The sequence below is a fragment of the Lasioglossum baleicum genome, chromosome 6, assembly GCF_051020765.1.
Source record: "Lasioglossum baleicum chromosome 6, iyLasBale1, whole genome shotgun sequence".
Lineage (NCBI taxonomy): Eukaryota > Metazoa > Arthropoda > Insecta > Hymenoptera > Halictidae > Lasioglossum > Lasioglossum baleicum.
In genome coordinates this window covers 9,976,547-9,995,657 of record NC_134934.1, presented here as the reverse complement: position 1 = coordinate 9,995,657, position 19,111 = coordinate 9,976,547, and the positions used below count along the sequence as shown (strand labels likewise).

The 19,111-nt window shown below is 37.4% G+C and overlaps 2 protein-coding genes across 6 annotated transcripts in view; one reads left to right on the top strand and one right to left on the bottom strand.

Moving 5' to 3' along the window:
• Positions 1-8,920, top strand: part of Tmem63 (transmembrane protein 63) — a 17,761-nt gene extending 8,841 nt beyond the window's left edge. For both annotated transcript variants that reach the window (XM_076426383.1, XM_076426384.1), the window contains exons 4-12: positions 10-286; positions 907-1,010; positions 1,990-2,182; positions 2,446-2,560; positions 2,699-2,895; positions 3,009-3,335; positions 3,879-4,154; positions 4,622-4,855; positions 5,304-8,920. In XM_076426383.1, coding sequence (XP_076282498.1) covers positions 10-286; positions 907-1,010; positions 1,990-2,182; positions 2,446-2,560; positions 2,699-2,895; positions 3,009-3,335; positions 3,879-4,154; positions 4,622-4,855; positions 5,304-5,507 — 1,927 coding nt within the window. In that variant the 3' untranslated portion in view covers positions 5,508-8,920. The remainder of the gene's footprint in view (positions 1-9; positions 287-906; positions 1,011-1,989; positions 2,183-2,445; positions 2,561-2,698; positions 2,896-3,008; positions 3,336-3,878; positions 4,155-4,621; positions 4,856-5,303) is intronic.
• On the bottom strand, positions 8,202-19,111 carry Nsd (Nuclear receptor binding SET domain protein). 4 transcript variants are annotated; one of them, XM_076426378.1, is made up of 14 exons: positions 18,481-19,111; positions 18,024-18,309; positions 16,248-16,654; positions 15,450-16,164; positions 15,068-15,234; positions 14,658-14,976; positions 13,510-13,732; positions 13,210-13,405; positions 12,429-12,858; positions 12,088-12,343; positions 11,267-11,487; positions 10,796-11,019; positions 9,006-9,084; positions 8,486-8,619 (listed from the first exon to the last, which is right to left on the bottom strand). In XM_076426378.1, the coding sequence occupies exons 1-13, from the start codon at positions 18,694-18,696 to the stop codon at positions 9,049-9,051; spliced, it is 3,696 nt and encodes a 1,231-aa protein (XP_076282493.1). In that variant the 5' UTR covers positions 18,697-19,111; the 3' UTR covers positions 8,486-8,619; positions 9,006-9,048. The 4 variants fall into 4 exon arrangements, with proteins under 4 accessions (XP_076282492.1, XP_076282491.1, XP_076282494.1 ...); XM_076426377.1 differs by lacking the exon at positions 9,006-9,084 and having other exon boundaries at positions 8,202-8,619; positions 18,549-19,111; XM_076426376.1 differs by lacking the exon at positions 9,006-9,084 and having other exon boundaries at positions 8,202-8,619; positions 18,481-19,110.

Genomic DNA, 19,111 nt, shown 5'->3' with positions numbered 1-19,111 from the left:
TGATTTTAGCGATGAAGAGCTATTAAAACGGGCAGGACCTGATGGCTTGTTGTACATATCATTCGAGCGTCATTTAATTGCCTTAACTGGTATGATGGTTATCGTAGCTTTATGCGTAGCATTACCAATTAATTTTCATGGTAACTTGCAAGGAGATACCGCATCATTTGGTCACACAACATTGTCAAACTTAGATCCAACATCTGCATGGATTTGGGTGCACTCGATACTCATTTTGGCTTATTTACCAGTCGGTGGTTTCATTATGAAGCGTTTCTTGAAAAAGGTATGATATTAGGTATATAAACTGAACCCTCATCCGTCCCTCGTGTCAATTCGACACATTTTTCATGTAAAGGAGGACGTCGTTCTGCCATTTGTAGGCTTTTTTAAACATAAACTAAATATATTTAGCATTGTTAATAGCAAAACATGCGACGAAAGAATGTGACAACATTTATTACAAAAAAAAACCCTGATGTGTCATTCTGACACACATCATTTTCACGGTTTTTCAAGTCCTTTGACGGATAATTCATTGTTTTGTAATAATTACACGACAATTATAGCTTTGAATATCAAAAGTTGGCGTGAACTTGGAGAAAAGAAGAAGAGTCGATACGTATTCTCTTCGTTCTTCTCTTTGTAGCGAGATAAAGGTAAGAACGATAAGATTGAAACAAAGTGAAGTCGAACACGTGCGAATGATACTGAGAAATGCGGATGTGCGAGCAACACATTGTGCAGATATTTATTATTTGATCCTCACAAAGTTAATTATAAATCGTTTCGTTTCATTTGAAACACGAGGAACGGATGAGGGTTAATTAATTATTGATTCTTCATAATAATATATACGTATATTGTAAAGAATCGAATAACAAAAATTACATGGTACATATTTAGGTGCGAGAAGCTAAACACGGTGGCGAGCTGGCCGCTAGAACACTGTTGATAACAGAAATACCAAAACATCAATGCAAGGAAGACACCCTTACCGAATACTTTAAGTATGTCAATTTTTATTTAAAAACGAATACAATATTTATTACCACAAATGGAAAGTGACGATCTCAAATAACTCGTAAGTTATTTGTTGTACGAAAACAGGATTCATGGTTCTTAAGCGGCCCCTAGACGTTAATAATATTGTCAATGTACCCAGATAGCATACCGGCTCGATTTTGGCCGGGCCCCTGTGCGCGCCAATGTACGCATACCACCTGCAGAAACTCGTGCCCAGGGCCTGCAGGCCGGGCCAGTATTCTGCCCATTTGCAAGATTGCAAGGATGCGGGATTTGCGTTCTCATTTCGTGAAAATACAAACACGGGGTTTTTCAGTAGTCAAAAACGCCAGATAAAAGATCAATCTAGGCAGCAATCGCCCTCAAAAGCCTTATTTTGTTTACTTTAACGACTTCTGCCACATTCATACGACCCGCCTTGTGTTTTGTATATGTACTGGCATCGGCCTGATTGGCCACATTAGTGTGACCGTGCTGCCCTCTCAAAAACAGGCTGAATCCCGGCCCGGCCGGCAGGCCCTGGGCTCGAGTTTCTGCAGGTGATATGCGGCACATTGGTGCGCACAGGCCTCGAGCAGCTCCAAGCGTTGTGTTTGCCCGTAATCTGCAGGTCAGGGGCTCTGCAGGCTGGGTCAGGTGGTAGGCTGTGCCAGGCTCTGCTGATTGGGTACTTATATACCTAAATAGAAGTTAGTTAGTGGTGTGCGAGATCCCGGGAAGCCCCGAAACGAAACGAAAGTCCCGAATATATGAAAATCAATACATTTTACGCAGAATTTTGTGCTTCAACCGAGTTCGAGCAAAGATATTGGGCATTCTATTTAAAAAACTGAAGGTGACCTTCCCCCTAGGAACCATGCAACATTTGTTTGAACATTTTCTTCATACAACAAATAACTTATGAGTTATTTGAGATTGTCATGTTATGAGACTCACCCTGTATACTATTATTGTTGTCTGCAGAGAGGCATTTCCCACTCTAACTATCGAAGATGTGAAATTGGCTTATGATATCAAGCGACTTTCGGCGTTGAACGTAGAAAGGGATTGTGCCGAACAAGCACGATTATATTGTGAAAATTATGCGAAGAAGAGGGACCCATTAACAATGTATCCATATTCATGTGGCCAAGTGATTGGTTGCTGCTGCAAATATGTAAGCGATTCATTAAATTTATAGTAATGAATAGACTGCGGATAATGATGCATTTATGAAGAAATTGATTGGGTGAAATATAAAACAGTAAAGAGGATTAGAAGAATTTAAGAATATCGTAATGTTGTCTTTAATGTAACAAAGTCAAATCAATTTTTATTTTATTCCTGGTTCCCACGATCAATGCAGAACATTTTTATGTTGCATAAAGATCCGCAGTGTAGTAATGAACTTGAGGATAAAAGTAAAATTTGTTTTTCTAGAAAATCGAGGCTCATAAATTTTACATGAACGAAGAAATAAGATTAACCGCGCTGGTTGAACAGGAGAAACAGTTGTCGTTGGAGAAACCTTTGGGTATTGCCTTTGTGACTTTAGGTATACACTTTATTTTAAAAATAGCGAATTGTATTGCTTCTCAATGCGATAAAAATAATCAATTATTTTATACATACATGTTAATTCTTTTTAATGGAACGACAAGAGTATAGTAACATTGGTCATTACAATTGAAAGGTACACCTGGCGCGGCTAAAACGATGCGTAAACAGTTGCGCTCTTCACCTAGCATAAAGTGGGTTGTAGATTATGCACCAACGCCATCTGATATTGTGTGGGAACACTTGAGTATACCAAGATCATGTTGGTATTTGAATGCTGTTTTAATCAATTTCGCTCTGGGTATTATACTATTCTTTCTTACTACGCCAGCTGTAAGTAATTTTCAGCCAATGTATCAGCACTGTGAAACGTCTGGATGTGCATTGAATGCTGGTTTCAGGCTTGTCGACACTGCAATGTAACAATTGTAATGGTTTGGTTTCAGGTAATAGTATCTTCTGTGAACAAATTACCAGTTACAGGAGAGATTATGAACTTAAGTCCAGTACTCTCATCTTTCCTTCCAACTGTACTACTGATTAGTGTTGCTGCTTTAATGCCGGTATTAGTGGCAAGAAGCGAGTCACTAGTTAGACACTGGACTAGGAGCAGTTTAAATCGGGCAGTAATGACGAAAACATTACTTTTGTTACTGTTGATGGTTCTCATATTACCTAGTTTAGGATTAACTAGTGCCCAGGCATTTTTAGAGTGGACTGTAAATCCAGCGAATGATACAGGCAGATGGGATTGTGTATTTTTGCCGGATCAGGTACAGTTACGTTCACCTATATAAGCAATTTAACGCGTTTCAACAAAATTAAGTGGACACCCTTTAAAAACTAATAACTTTTTTAAAATTGAACTGAGTGGCTTGAATTTTTTTAGTTTATTCACTAGGTAATGTCTACAAAAATTAATTAAAATTTCCTAGCAAAGAAAGAAGTAAAGGTCAATGGAAAGTTCTTTGATTTTGTCTCCGATTTGAGTGTTTACAATTCGAGGCAACCTAGCAACGAGCTTTCTTAATGTTTCTGAAGCACTTTCTAATCAAGTCCACAATTGTTCCTCTGATTTTAACACTATATTTTTAACTTTCGATCCATTTCATCCCACAGTTTCTCAATCAGAATCGCTTTAAATAATTTTGACACACTTTTGCACTATGTTTAGGATCGTTATCTTGCATAAAAATGGTTTTCGTCCATCAGTTTCGTTCCCGGCAAAAGTTACATTGGGATGCATTATTTCAAGTCAAATACTTATGGACGGTAGTGTATATTTGGTTCTAATTTAAGATCTTTCATGTTTACAGGGCGCTCTGTTTGTAAATTATGTGATTACTGCGGCCCTACTTGGAAGTGGGTTGGAATTGGTCAGATTCCCAGAATTAGCAATGTACACAATCAGACTCTGTCTAGCTCGAAGTAGAGCAGAAAGAGTACACGTTAGAAAAGCAGTGTTATGGGAATTTCCGTTGGGTGCTCATTATGCCTGGTTAGTCCTAGTTTTTACAATGACAACGGTGTACAGTTTAGCCTGTCCACTAATTACTCCTTTTGGGCTGCTATATCTTGTAGTAAAACATTTGGTATGTTTGAACGTTTTGCATTGAAATTCGTTAAGGGTGTAGATCCGGCTCGAGCGAGAGTGCGGTGGCACACTCAACACCGCTAGACACTGTATACGTACACGAGATTGCAAGGGTGCGAGAAGCATTGAGCGGCGCGACAGTGCTGCCACCGTCACGAAACAGTGGCAGCACTGTCGCGCCGCTCAATGCTTCTCGCGGCTTCGCTACATGCTGCCGAATAATGCAAATTACGCCTCGAAAACGCAAAAGTAGGCCAGTTTGGCGATCTCGCGCGCTAGATTGATCTTTTATCTAGCGATTGAGACTACGTAGGGGCCCCAAATGTGCATTAGCGAGACGTATACAGTGTCTAGCGGTGTGAGTGTGCCACCGCACTCTCGCTCGAGCCAGATCTACACCCTTAACTCTGGCGGCAGACAAATGCGCTGTTATTAAATACGTGTATTATGTTTGACGATGGATAGGTGGATAGGCATAACTTATGCTTCGTGTACGGGCCGAGTGTTGGCGGAGGCCAGTTAGCAGGGGCAGCGGCAAGCGCCACCGGAGCTGCTCCAATTTTGGCTCAAGCCGCGTTACTGGCTTTAGGTCTAGTAAGAAGAGGCTTGGCACCGTTAGCTGCTGTACAACTTAGTGGTCTTGCAGCAAGCATTTTGGGTCTTGTGACGGGGGCCACTTTGCCTTCGTCGAAATCCAAGGTACAGTCGATATAGTACGATGGATGGCCGCTAGAAGCGCTGCGCGGAAAAAACAGTAACGTATCTATGATGACGAGGTAGTGGAGCCGTACGCCCTGCGTCTGGAGACAGTTATATTGGCGCGGAAGTACCGAAACAATCTGTTCCGGACTAGAAAACTTCAGGACGTGTCCTACAAGTTACAAAATATACAGAAATGCACATGTTATACATTCATTTCTCAGAATCAAATCATACAAACCTTTTCAAATTCTGCGGGGTGCTCAAGGTACCCCATTTTATCGAGAAGCTTACGTTACTGAGGCTGCAAGCGCCTCTAGCGGCCATCCATCGTACGAAAAACGATGCGCGATATCGGAACACTGGTCGAGAATTATTGCAATTATTGTCGCGCTTGTTTATCTTGAGACATTACGAGGTATCGCTGAACGTAAAATTTCTTTCGCAGACACAAGCCGTAAAGCGAGATTTGTCGGGTGGACAAAATTTCGTTGCGCCTGTGCTGCGCGACAAACAACTTTCTCAAGAAGAAACTGTGTCTGCCGGGTCAAGTTCAGATCACAACATGCCTAATTTAATAAGGATCAGTGATTCTCCGCTACAGGAGAGTCCGAAGCTTTATCAGGACTACAGTAGAGAATCGACAGCATGATTACTGCAGCTGGTGCGTGCATTAAAGCAATTTGATATATAATCGCAATGGAACATAATATATGCTGCAACTAGTTTATATTGAAATTCCATGCTTTGTGATATGTTGAATACGTAAAACACGATAAGCGTGGTTCAAGAACGAAACTGTACTCGTTTGTTATATGAATCTCTCGCTTGTTATATGAATCTACATGGAAATTGTACAAACACCAGTATGTCATTTTCTGTTTACAAACATGTGAAAAGATTCTGACTGGATTACCCGCCGCGAAGAAGGTAATTTGATACTAGCTAATTTGTACTTATACTAGTTGAAAAAGTAAAGTAAAGTATTATTTAATTGTCATAATAATAACAACGATAACAATGGTGGTTGACATTAAAATCTATTTAAATTTCCTATTATTTACCAGATAAGTTTTCGTAAAAAGCTATATTATTCCGTTGTTACATAAAGTATCTTCTCTAATGCTAATCATTTTGTCTATTCGATTCTACGTATTTTAAATAAGTAAAATTTCATCGTTATTGCTAATGAACGAAATTCGAGTTCACTTAATGCTGGATTACATTAACCGTTTCGTCTTTAGTGCAGATTTTCGAACGATTTTGGTCATTCGTCGTGAACAAAATACTTTAAATAAATATCTCAACAAATATCATACCACAATATGCGAGGTACATAGAAAGAAAGAAACGTCAAAAAGTTACGATTGTATAAATAATCAGAAATGCAGTCCATATGGGAACATTATATGCATTTTTGTCCACTTGTCTAAAAGAACTTTTTACTGTACTTTAAGTTAATAAATTCGTACTAAGCATGTAATAAAGACTGTCAAGTAGTGTAAATAGAGTTTTCGCTTGTGTTGCAGAAACTTTTACTAATTATTTACGATAGGGGATTTCTTGCCGATTTCTCTGACCTTGAAATATGTTGTTCGGGGCATAATTTTGAACATACATGTTACTGCCAGACAATCTCCGTTTCCGAGATATTTGCAACGACCTGTTGCTACTGCACAGAGTCAGTTTTCTGATCAACAACACGACATACACTACTGTGCAAAAGAAAGAAGCAATATAAATTATAAGATACAATGAGAAACAATATCTTTATGTAGAAATTGTATCGTACAATGATTAATTTATTGCATTTAAAGTATTAGATAATCCGCAATAACACGTGTTCTCAAAACTATTCAATTAAACAGCGGAATCCTTCTTCAAAATTTACTGTGTTCTTATCTGATTTCTTTTTTATATTAAATATGGCCGGATGCTTCTTTCTTTTACACACAACAGCGTAAATACTTCTCGTATACTCTACATTATTCTTTTTCCAGTCATCACAGTCTGGCCCTTTGAGTTAGTCCGAAAGACCGACGCCAAATCTAACTCATATCTAAACCAATATTCTTTTCAAATAGCTACATATATAGATCTAACTTTCCGCGGTGTTTAACATTTTGAACGAATTCTCGTTAGATTTGGGGAGGGGCAGGGCCCCTCCTCCGCCTTAAAGAGGGGATTTAGCTATTGGAAAAAGGTAGAGTTCCCTATAGTCATCCCAAGAATTTTCCGCAAATATCTCGCAAACCAAAGTCGTCCAGCGGTAACACGTTAATGAAATATTGCAAGATCAGGTTGAAATCGGTGAGGAATCCCCTATCGTAAATAACTACCAAGTTTCTTTTTCGGGTGTACCAAACTTTCATCTTGAATCTCCATCAACGATACACTTATTTGTATGTATGATTTTAAATACATAGATAGAAACGCTATTGACAAATTGATATCACTTCGATTCACAATTAAACGATGTTCTAAGTTCTAAAGTAACTGTTCTTCTACTCGTTACACACATCGTCGAGGTTTAACGCGACAAAAAGAACAGGTACGATTCTTTCAAACGAACTTACGATCGAAATTCGAACGACAATTGAACGTCATCTCACCGCATAATATTAGATATTGATTATTGTTTTTACTCGACGTCTTAATACTAGAGTACTCTTAAAAGTAAACATATCCTACGTGATATAAACGTTTTTTAAATGTACAAGGCAGTGTGTAAAGATATACAATTGCTTCAACGGTGAAGGAAATGTCACTCGATCGATGCGAATTGTCCATATACATTATATGGAATAAGGATGTAAACGGAGACCGAACAATTTCAAACCAGGTCTACCATAATTGGCGTCTGAATAATTACGAAATTAAACATTGGGCCCTCGAGACTTCGTCCGTGCTGGAGTTTGAATTAAACTAAGACAAGGCAGTGAATTAATATGCCACACCTTTCAATGTTAAATACTTTAATACACACACGCACACGCCCAGGCACACGCAGTCACGCGCGCACATACATACTCTGAGAAAACTAAAATACATAATTACTGCGAACGAACAGAAACATTCCATGTCAATCTGACGAGGTAAATAATGTTGATGAGTATGTATACACGTCTCCTACGTTTTATACATGAACATGTATGCGTAAGTGATAAATAAAAATGTATGTACTCGAGATATTCTCGATCACTCTTAAAAATCAGGTCTGATCTACGAGGTATGATGTTATACGAAAAGAGAAGCAGACAAATGTGTTACAAGTAACTGGATGAATGTATTAAGCACACAATCTGCTATTGTCATGGTGCTTACCGCAGAAGTATACGTAGTACAATTATTATTTAAAAAATTAAACTTGTTTTTCTGTATGAGATAGTCATATTTCAATAAAAATGATTATTTAACCTACTTGACATGGAATGAGTGTCATTCCATATAATGTTATCTTACAACGTTTCGCGCTGCGACCTTTCATGGAAGCTACAAAATGATTTACAGTACTACGTGAGTCTGTTTCGTGATAAAAAATGAATTCATTCGATTAAACTACCACCGATTATGGCTTCCAGTTGACTAGAAGTAAGATTATTCAACTCTTCTACCTGATTTCTCTTCTTTCTCAGTCTTGGAGACAATTGATACAATGCTTTTCTTTTCGTACCGTATTCGCATTGCATCAAATCTTTAGGCTGTATATTATCTTCGCCGTCCTCCTTTTGAGATTCTTCGCTTTCGTCGCTGCTGGGATAAACCTACGAGTCACATTACCGTTTAGGAAGATCGCCCCATCAAAATTCATATATGATACATGAACATAACGGGGAAACAATCAGATATATCTGTTCGAATTCGAAGATAAACTGTCTGACAGCCAAGTTGCGTGCATTATAGTGCAATAAACTACGCGAATCCCCATAATAAAAATTGTATCTATAACAACGGCATACTTTAAAGTATTTATTGTGTTAAAAAAACAAAACAGAATGGTTTACTCACCGATACATTTGTAAAATTGCACGAGTAAATAAAACGATAAATAAATAATTTGTTAACAGCAAATTTGTTTTTCTTACTAAAATTACATTATTATATATTTTAGAAGAAATCCAAATAGGTAATAGCAAATTTGTACACTCACTTGAACGTATAAACTTAAACAGAACATGTTTGTTTGTTTGCTACTACTTCTCACTACTGCCAATGTCAGGGAGAGGATGCTGGGAACAATGAAAAATAATTAAAAAAAAAAAAGAATAGTGAAACGTGAATTATCATTAATCTCTCGTTTTTTTTCTCTTTCAGAACTATCGACTAACGAAGAATATCAACAGCCATATTGTCTGTATAGAAGTGCATCGATAATCACATTTTGTTGCAGTAGAGTAGTCTCGCTAACTTATTAAACAACATTCATGTACCCAATACACCGTCAACTAAAATCAGAGCCTACTAACAATGTAGAATAGAGTTAAAGCCAGTTACACTAGTGAATACGATTTCAATGAATTTGAATTTCTTTCAATAAGTAGAATGTCATTTCCAGTGATGGGCAAAAATTAATACAATTGTATTTAAATACATTGTCTTTAACCCTTAAATGGATTTTCTGGCTCTACATTCACTGTAGGGAACGTTTGGATGCTTTTTACGCATTTGTAGTCACAAGGCAACAAACCGCTCACATTGTATTTGTATTTTGTATACGATGCGCGCCATTCATGCGTCGTAGATTTTCTAACCTCAAATATGGCAACATAATTTTTAAATTTTGTAATAAAAAAACATTTTCACAAAGATGTGATTTTTTCCCTTAATATACACTCTTTTTTAGTAATGTTTGATAAATAGAAACTGTAAATAAAATATCGTGCATTTAAGGGTTAAATTGTATTTAAATACAAATTTCGAATAACGAATAAAAGATACAAAATTTGTATTTGTTGTTCGAAGCTTCGAATACAAAAGTATCTTTTATTCGACTTTCATTTAAATAATCTTGTCGAGAATGTATTCAATGAATAATAGTTACAAATTGTATTCGAAGCTTCGAGTACATCCGCTTACAAAATTATTTAAATAAACGTCGAATGAAAGATAGTTTTTTATTCGAACCTTCGAATAACGAATAAAAGTTATGTATAATAAGTTTTTAAATGTTTTTGGCGCAACGGTTCGATCGTTTATCACGAATTATAAAGCAACTTCGCTAATTGTCAAACAAAATCAACGTTTCGATCCTAGTTTTGTTTGACAATTAGCAAAGTTGCTTTATAATTCGTAATAAACGATCGAACTGTTGCGCCGAAAAGATTTAAAAATTTATTATCAGCAAATACGATCGATAGAAGAAACATATTTACCAAAAGTTATGTATCGCTTATTCCAATAGGTATTTAAATAATTTTTATTTACTCTATTTGCCCAATTCAAGCCCGTCTACATTTCAAGTGGTACAGAAGTATTTAAATACTGCCCAACTCTGGTCATTTCCAATCGAAATTTTCAGAATTTAGGAAAGAGTGTGTTATTGAAAGAAATACACGTTGCGTGTTTTGAATCTAAATACATTAGGAAATGAATAGGAATACGTCTCCGTAGAGTGTAGAGTATATATTTTGAGAATTCATATCTACTCCTTTACACGGATTAACTATCGCAATTGGGGAAAAAAAGCCCCCAAACATTCTACTATTCCGAGATACATAATATTCTATGTAAAATTTGATCATGCTATACCACCACCAATGCAAATTTATCGCTAAAACGTGCTATACGTGTCAAATGTAAATGATCTAAAGGGGAAGAAAGAATGATTCTAGAATGAACAAAGCTTGGGATGGGCATCCAAATAGTTGCACTGCACTGCATTGCTTGTTTTTCCTTATAACTTGCCACGCGGATACCTCTCACTACAGGATATCATCTCACCTCTACTATGGAAACTCTTGGTGATGGTTCTCGGGGCACAGGTTTCTCCAATGTCAACAGTGGACTACTGGAGCCGGTAGACGAATATTCTCTGTCCGTTTCGGTGTCGTCCGAATAATCTTTCTCGTCCTCGACGGATGATTTTTGCGTGTCCGTGTTTTCATGCAGCTTGCAAACGAAACCACCCTTCTCGCTGTACTCGTATAAATTTCCCTCTAAATGCACTGTCAACAGCATTAATAGTATTATTAATTATATCTCGACAAGAGTAGATTCTTAAAAGTATATTAGACTGCGAATTTTCAAAAAATTCTAGAGAATTTAGTACGATTTTTGTTTGTTTTCGATCTACAAAGGCTGTTCCCACTAGAAACAAGATTTTATTTCATTGCACTTTCTTAAAATTTGTCTATAAAAATTGGAAATTGCATAAACATCCGCAGTCTACATATTATAATAAATATGTACTACCTTGACAAAAAGCAGAGCTGCAGAAAGAGCAATGTGCAGATGTTCTACGTCCGCATTCTGCGCAATGATGCCAAGGACAACTGAATCTGGAGTCTACGTCGTCGATGACCACACAAGTTTTATGATACTTCTTGTTACATGTTTTCTGGTCGCAAACCACATAGTCTTCAATCTTCTCGATTTCTTGTCCACAGCCCCAACATGCCATGTGTTTCCTTGATCTGCAAACAATTGTTCCGATTATTAACCATTGGACAGCGGAGAATTGTGTGCGCGGGATCAACGGAACCGGGTATATTTAACGCTACGGACAATTTAACTACGGACTGTTTAATTAAATAGTTCTGAGAATATACAGTAGCGAGTGAAAGCTTAAGACCGCTCTAAAGAAGACGATAACTTTTTTAATATTATACTATACCATTTGAACCTTTTTGGGAAGCTAGAGCAATTAGTTTACTAAAGGATGTGAAAAGAAATTTTTTCAAAAATTGCAATCGATCAGAATCGTTGAAAAAATACTAAAACTTGAATTTTTAACTTTTTTATGTGGTCCTATATTGAAAATTGATTAAATACGTTTTGTAGATCTGTCCGATTTATTGCCGAAAATCTTGAAACTCTGCAATTTTTACCATCTTTAAATGTTTGTAGCTCGTTGCAACGTCGACCGATTTTGACGAAATTTTCAGAATATGTTTAATTCACACAGATCTAGCTTCCCAAAAAAGTTCAAATCGTATAGTACAATATTAAAAAAGTTATCGTCTTCTTTAGAGCGGTCTTAAACTTTTGTCCGCTACTGTACATGTATTATTTACCTCCTGTGACGCTTGATTTTCTTATGAGGTATCGACGGTGTTGTCGCCTGCGATTTTTGTACTTTCAAACCTATAAATCCACTACAATTCGGTGCGCCGCACAAGCAGGGCTTTCGAGTTTCTCCGTCGCAAGCTAAATTATAATTAAAAGTTAATTCTTCACCAGGTTCTATATCGCATAACGCAAACAGACCTATACGCGTGTCTCCGTTCACCGTCCATTTCTGAGTCTCACAATTTGGCGAACACGAATGATCTACAATTCCGGAAAGAGAAATGTATGAAATATAAATTCATCCTTTCTATATCGATGTATTTGAATAAAGACGCAAGATACTTACTCATAAATCGACTTAAATTCCCCTTTGGCTCAGCATCTATCATTCTATTATTATCTATGGTTAAAAAATAAAAATTCTCGTTCTTTAATTCTTTTTTCCTATGCAGCCGTCGTTTGTACTCAGCTTCGTCTATAACTTCGCCTACATACTCGATAACAAACTGGCCCGCTTTAATGTGCTCTAAACTTCTAAGACCCCACCCGCGGGCAGCAGTGTGAAATGGTTCCATGGCAGGATATTGTCTTCTCACGAATGCCTGGTTGTTACATTTTACACCAGCCGGACAAATACCAGGACTGCATTCAACTAATAATATTCGATTTAGGCAATCCGTTCCAGGCGCGCACGGAATATCCCACGCTGCGCTGCAATCGCAAGCGACGATACTTTCCACTTCTGCCGGCTTCACGTTACCGACTGGTTTGTTTACCTGGAAATGTTGACATATAGAGTTATGCATTTATAACGAAAACGAGCAAGAGCAATTTAAAACAGTGAAAATATTAAAAGACTTTAGGAGTATTAATATATTATTTTCACCACGTTAAAATTATTAATGAAGAATATAAATTTATATTTAGCTCCTGTGTCTCGCAATTGATGCACAAACTTTTTATTTTGTATAAACATCCGGAGACTCGAACGATAGATGCTAAAACAAGTTGCATATACGTTTGATGGACAACGCCAACATTTTTCAGAGTAAAAGTCAGAGAAAAGTAACTTGAAGTGCAATAGCCTATTTTTTGACATGCAGAAAAATATTTAAAAGAATCTTTACTTTCAATTTAACATAAGGCGGAGGTTTCAATCCTCGGGGGCCATGATCTTTAGCAGCAGCCCTTTCAATCTTCAAACTCTGGTGAATATTATTCGCTTCCTCCAGCGCTTTTCGATAAGTATCATTTCTGTTATTCTTTTTACCAATTGATGGTTTTATATTTGCATCGCCATCTTGATAAAGAAAAGCACGACCCCTAAAAAAAAAGGAAATAACGGAAGCATAATATAAACGATCGATCATCATATTTTGTAAGTATTTTATCAGTTTTTTGATTTTTGACAAACGCAAAACGCTTACCTATGTACCCAATAATAATTGTTCGATCCTAAAAACATCACACAAAATTTTCCGGGGCTGTGGGGTATGGCTCCTATATTTTCAGGAATTTGATGTGGATAACAAATACGGGATGGCCACCAGCGATAATTACCGAGTTTAACCCAAACAATTTCTCCGTATAAAGGCAGCCTGCCCGTCTCACAGTCTTCACAGATGAATGCACCATCAGGCGCATCTATTCCTAAAGTTGTCGTTATTTATAGTACACGTTAAGCTGATGTAAATACATTCATGTATTAACGATATTACTGTCGCACGTACCCGCTACTATTTCAAATATAAATACTACATTAAAGCCCGAGCACAGGGACAGAGATCGTGTAGGGAAACTATTCTTTTTATGACTGCATCGACCGCGCCGATCGTGCCGAAAGTACAAAGGATACTGAACATAGAATAGGACAGCATGTAAACACGGACCGCGCGGCAGCTCGAGCTTCTTGACCCCCCGGTGGAAGGGGTAGGCGAAGGGACAGTGATCGTGGAGATCCTCAGGGAGCTAGATCGCGACTTTACTGTACTATGTTTGCTGCTATCATATCACCATCGTCGTGAAATACTACCAGAATTAGGCACTATTTGAATAACGAAGAATGGATGACATTTTATTCGTTATTCCTTCATTTGTTACTAGACTCCGGATTTTATGCATTTATAACAAAAGTGCAATTTGAAACAGTGAAAATATTAAAAGACTTTAAGAGTATTAATATATTATTTTCATAGCTCCTGCAGCTCCTTATTTTCGTTAGCTCCTGCATCTTGCAATTGATGCACAAACCTTTTATTTTGCATAAACATCCGGTGTCTATTTATTACACTGTGCAGTATTCTCTCCATAAGCGTCGCTCCTTTTTACGGAGTTACGGAGAGAATACTCTACCTCCATAAATAGTCATTATAATTAGTAGACTACGGATATTTATGTGCAATTACCAATCTTTGTAGGGAAATTTTTAAAAAGTGGAATTGAATGAAATCTTATTTTCTATCGAATTTTACATTCCAGCATCTTTCGAACATTTTCAGACGTCATAAATTGCATAAAGATCTGCAGTCTAATAATTAGAATTGCTATTGCTTTTGTTAAATATAAAATGAATTACCCAGGCACTCTAAGTGGAAGGAGGTTGGACACGTGTCACAGCAGATGAGACTTCCACCCCTCGTGCATAGGAAGCACCACGCTGCGTTTACAGGTGGATGTGGTGCTTGATAATGCTTCGGACATACTATTTGGCTGCCAGTTAAGATTACCGAACCAGCAGGCAAGCAAGAAGTAGATGTATGGTAAGACGAAGGACATCGTACGCATCGTGCCAACTTTTCATTTGGAGTTCTTGAATGACTATCCTGGGGATTATCCGAACTGCATGTGTGACACATGTGATACGGACAAGTTAATCGACCTCCTTGCCAATGAGACTGATGACAAGTAAAAAGTGTTCATAACCGGATATGCATTGTGTACAATTATATTGGAAGAAGTATGTAAAATTGTTATTGATGTTGTTACCTGCGGCCACGATCTTAAACAGGATGAATGATAATGTTTCCCACAGGCAATAACGGTACACCTTATTCTGTCACCTTCCCTTTCGTTACATATAAAACAAGCAGGTGCTACGCCTGACAAACAATCTATGCATTTAAATAATTCATCTTCTTGATCGTCAGTTTTACCTAAAATTGAACAGAACACTCATGTTATTAAATGTTAATAACTGAAATTTACTCGATAAATGTAACATGTAGACTGCGAATCTTTGTGCAAAATGAAGATTGTTTGCGTCCGTTACAAGACATTGGGGTCGAAACAAAATTTCGTTCCTTCTCGTAAATCCTTTTTATGCATAAAATCCGCAGTCTAGTGATAATTCTCATTCTAATGTCAATACCGCTACTTTGGTCCTCGTCTACATTGTTTTGTTTCACTTGTTTCACGTCGTCAAGAATCTTATCGTCCATTGTACTCTCATCGATAGAATGCTCTGGACTGGATTCGCCAGGTTTCACACAGGATAAATGGAAATATGAATAACAAGGTCCTTTACATCTCGTCAACTTCCCAGTTTTCTCACATATTTGACAAACCTTTTCCTGTTTCATTCCTTTAAAGAGATTGTACGGTCTACTTCTTTTAGTTTCTGCCACAATCATCTCTTCTTTCTCGACTTTGATCTTGGACCTTTTAGTCTCCTTCGTGTTCGATTCCATATCCAACGATAAATCTTCTTGATTCGACAAATTTTCTTTGACGTGAGCGTTAGAAGTGTCCGACGTTACGTACGCCCGATACTTTTTACGAAAAGAAGCGTTCATCGAATCCCAAGTTTTCTGTAAGTATTTTTTTATATCTTCTTCTGACGCATCAGGATGTTCATCTTCCAACATATCTCTGTTCCGTTCGTAATAAACATCGAACACACCATCTACATCCTCTTCCGCCTTAAATTCCACTTTCTGTACAATGGAAACTTCGTCATTGGAATCTCGTTGACTCAGAGGAGACAGCGGAGGTGTATCAGAATTAAGTCTAGAATTACTTTTACCATTCTCCGTGAACTTCTGTGCTTTAGATGTCGTTCCATCTGTTTTTTCTAGCCTGTATACCTGCAATACCATAACATTAAACAATAATAATAGTAGCATTATAGAAATGTTCCGTTCCGTCTTAATTTTATTCGTACACTCACGTTTTCCTGCTTGACACGTTTAACGTCGGGTTCACTGGAGTCATTCGAATACTTTCTTTTGTTAGCTTTATCTTTGTCATCTGATAAAATCGATTTTGGAGATCTGCTTTTTGTATTTTTCTCTTTCGGTTTGAAAATGTTAGCCCTGTCTTCATTGCTCATCGCTTGAACCTCATTAGCTTCTTCTATTGCGCTTTCCCACTTAAATTTAATTCCAGGCTTTACAACAAATGCAGCGGCATATTTAGCGTCTCTCTTCTTCACTTCTGCTGTCAACGATTCTGACAGTTTCTTGAAGTCAGCAAAATTAGTGAATGGTATCATAGAATTTGAGGAGACCCAACTGTGGCGTCCTTTATCTCCAAAGTATCGAACGTGTACCATTAATATCTGCGATCTACCAGTAGCTGGTTAAACAGATTTCTTATATTTATTACATTTTATAAGCATTGAATTGTATTGTTCATTTTATGCTTAATAATTATGTGACTGAGTACTGTGCGGAGCACGAGAGAAAACTAGCAGGCAGGGAAGGGGCTAAGAAGATTGCCTCTGCATTCCTCTTGCCTCGTTCCCCTCCCGCTAGTTTTCTCTCGTGCTCTGGACAGTACATATATTATTGTATTGGTGTACTTTTTACACCAGCGCAGGTAGTTAAAGGTTAAAGAATCAAATGAAAAACATGGAATATACTTAAACGAACTATATGAATTAGGTTGTTGCATATGAAGTGTTCAACTTTAGAATGCAAATGTTATAAAGCATTTCGATCAAGAACTACTATGACAGTCTGTAGATTTATTACAGATTGCTTTGAGCTACAAAGTTAATCCTTAAAATCCTATCATCAATTTAAATTCCGATGTCTAGTTTCACTTGTGAAATATATTGATTACAGCTTGTCGAATCTAGCTGTGCGGTTGACCAAAACTTAGGAATGCGCAGACAAAAACAGAGACCGCGCTTGACGAGAGAAGAATTCAAGATATGAACGGTAAGGTCCACACCTCGTCAAAAGTGCGTACTGTCCATTACTTCTTACAGCAGTAAACATAGAAAACAACTGTTTATGTTTGTGTGTGAATACACTTGTGTCACTTTACTTTTTAACTGAACTGTCGCCACGTGCATCGTTTAACAGGTGACGATCAGTTCCGAGGTTCCGCCTACCTACCATTGCGCAGCGGGGAGATTTCCCCTTGCGGGGGATATTCAGCCGCACAGCTAGATTTAACAAGCTGTACTTCTATCAATAAATCTACGCAGTACGCTACTGTGCAAAAGAAAGAAGCATCCAGTATAATTATATGATATAATGACAAACAATATCTTTATGTAGAAATTATATTGTACAATGATTGATCTATTACATTTAACACTTTGATCGCCCAGCGTAATTCGGCTAAGTTTCCCACGGGGCCCAAATCCGACCGTCGGTACACAGAACGTAAACACAGCGAAAAACGAGAATTCATGTTGTATATCCTATATATAAGATCATATTCTTAATTAACTCGAACAAGAAGAACATCACCCATATTTGGGTGACGGGGCCCCCACGGAAGCATTCCGTGGCGATCATAGTGTTAAAGTATTAGATAATCCGCAATAACACATACATATTCTCAGAACTATTCGATTAAACAGCGGAATCCTTTTTCAAAACTTACCGTGTTCTTATTTGATTCTTTACGCTTTTCTATTAAATATGGCCGGGTGCTTCTTTCTTTTGCACAGTAGCATATATGCGACAGCCTAATAAGTATGCAGATTTACCTTTCAGTCTATGGTACACCCTTAAAATTGGATCCAATGTTACTACACAAGGCCAAAATGGAAAATTACCGACACGAGCCCACGCTAGTTGGCCCAATATCCAACTGCATTCTACAGGTGTATCGATCGCTTTCGGAGAATGCTCATCAATGGTGCTTAAACTGTTGCTTAAACTGGAAGAATCGCTTGTGTCGCCCATGTCGTTGGTTGCATTATTTTCATCCACACTGTCATTGCTACTATTAGATAAATTCCTATGTTTTCGTGCTTTCAGCATCTTGGAACTCTATAATACATAAATATTTATGCGTCATAAATAATTTATGCATCATTCGCGTAAAAAGTATACGTAAAAATACGAAATATTACGACATTCAACATCATAATGGTTTGTTGAGAACTTTTATAAACTTATAACGAGAGAAATGATAATAGATTTTAAAAAAGTATAACATGCCTTTGGAGAATCATCAACCACATTTTTGGGAGATTTAGGTTTTATGGTTCTACCATAACGACTTTTACCTGATGAAGTCGTATTAGTTTTGGTATTGAAGTCCTTTTTATCATGCTCGAAACCGTTTCTCGTTGCGTCCAAATTATTACTACAGTCGTCGAATCTTGATTCAGTAATTACGTTCACCTTACTGTTCACACTGTTGATAGAGCTCATAGCTTCTTAATTAATTCAACATTTCCGATATCCAGGATGGGCGATAATTCGATATTAAAAAACCTTGCACACTTCTTCAACAGCTAGAGCGATATAAACTTGAGAACTTGTATTTGTATGAGCTCACTCAATGAAAACAATTTCCACTATCGCTGAAAATAGCTGCCATGGCCGATTTTCAAGGGTTACTTCATATTACAGAAAAACGGCACGTATCGTTACCGCTGTGGAACAGTGGTATTCTATTTGAACTGCACTTCTCATTAAAATATAACTTTTCTTATGTTAATTATTTAATTGTACTACCTAGTATTAAAAAATTAGAACTGAACCTAGCAGATCTCTGATCAGGAACAATCAGGAACGAAAGCGTTTCCCGCGAATTTGGGTAATTCTCATAACCACGCTGCGTTTA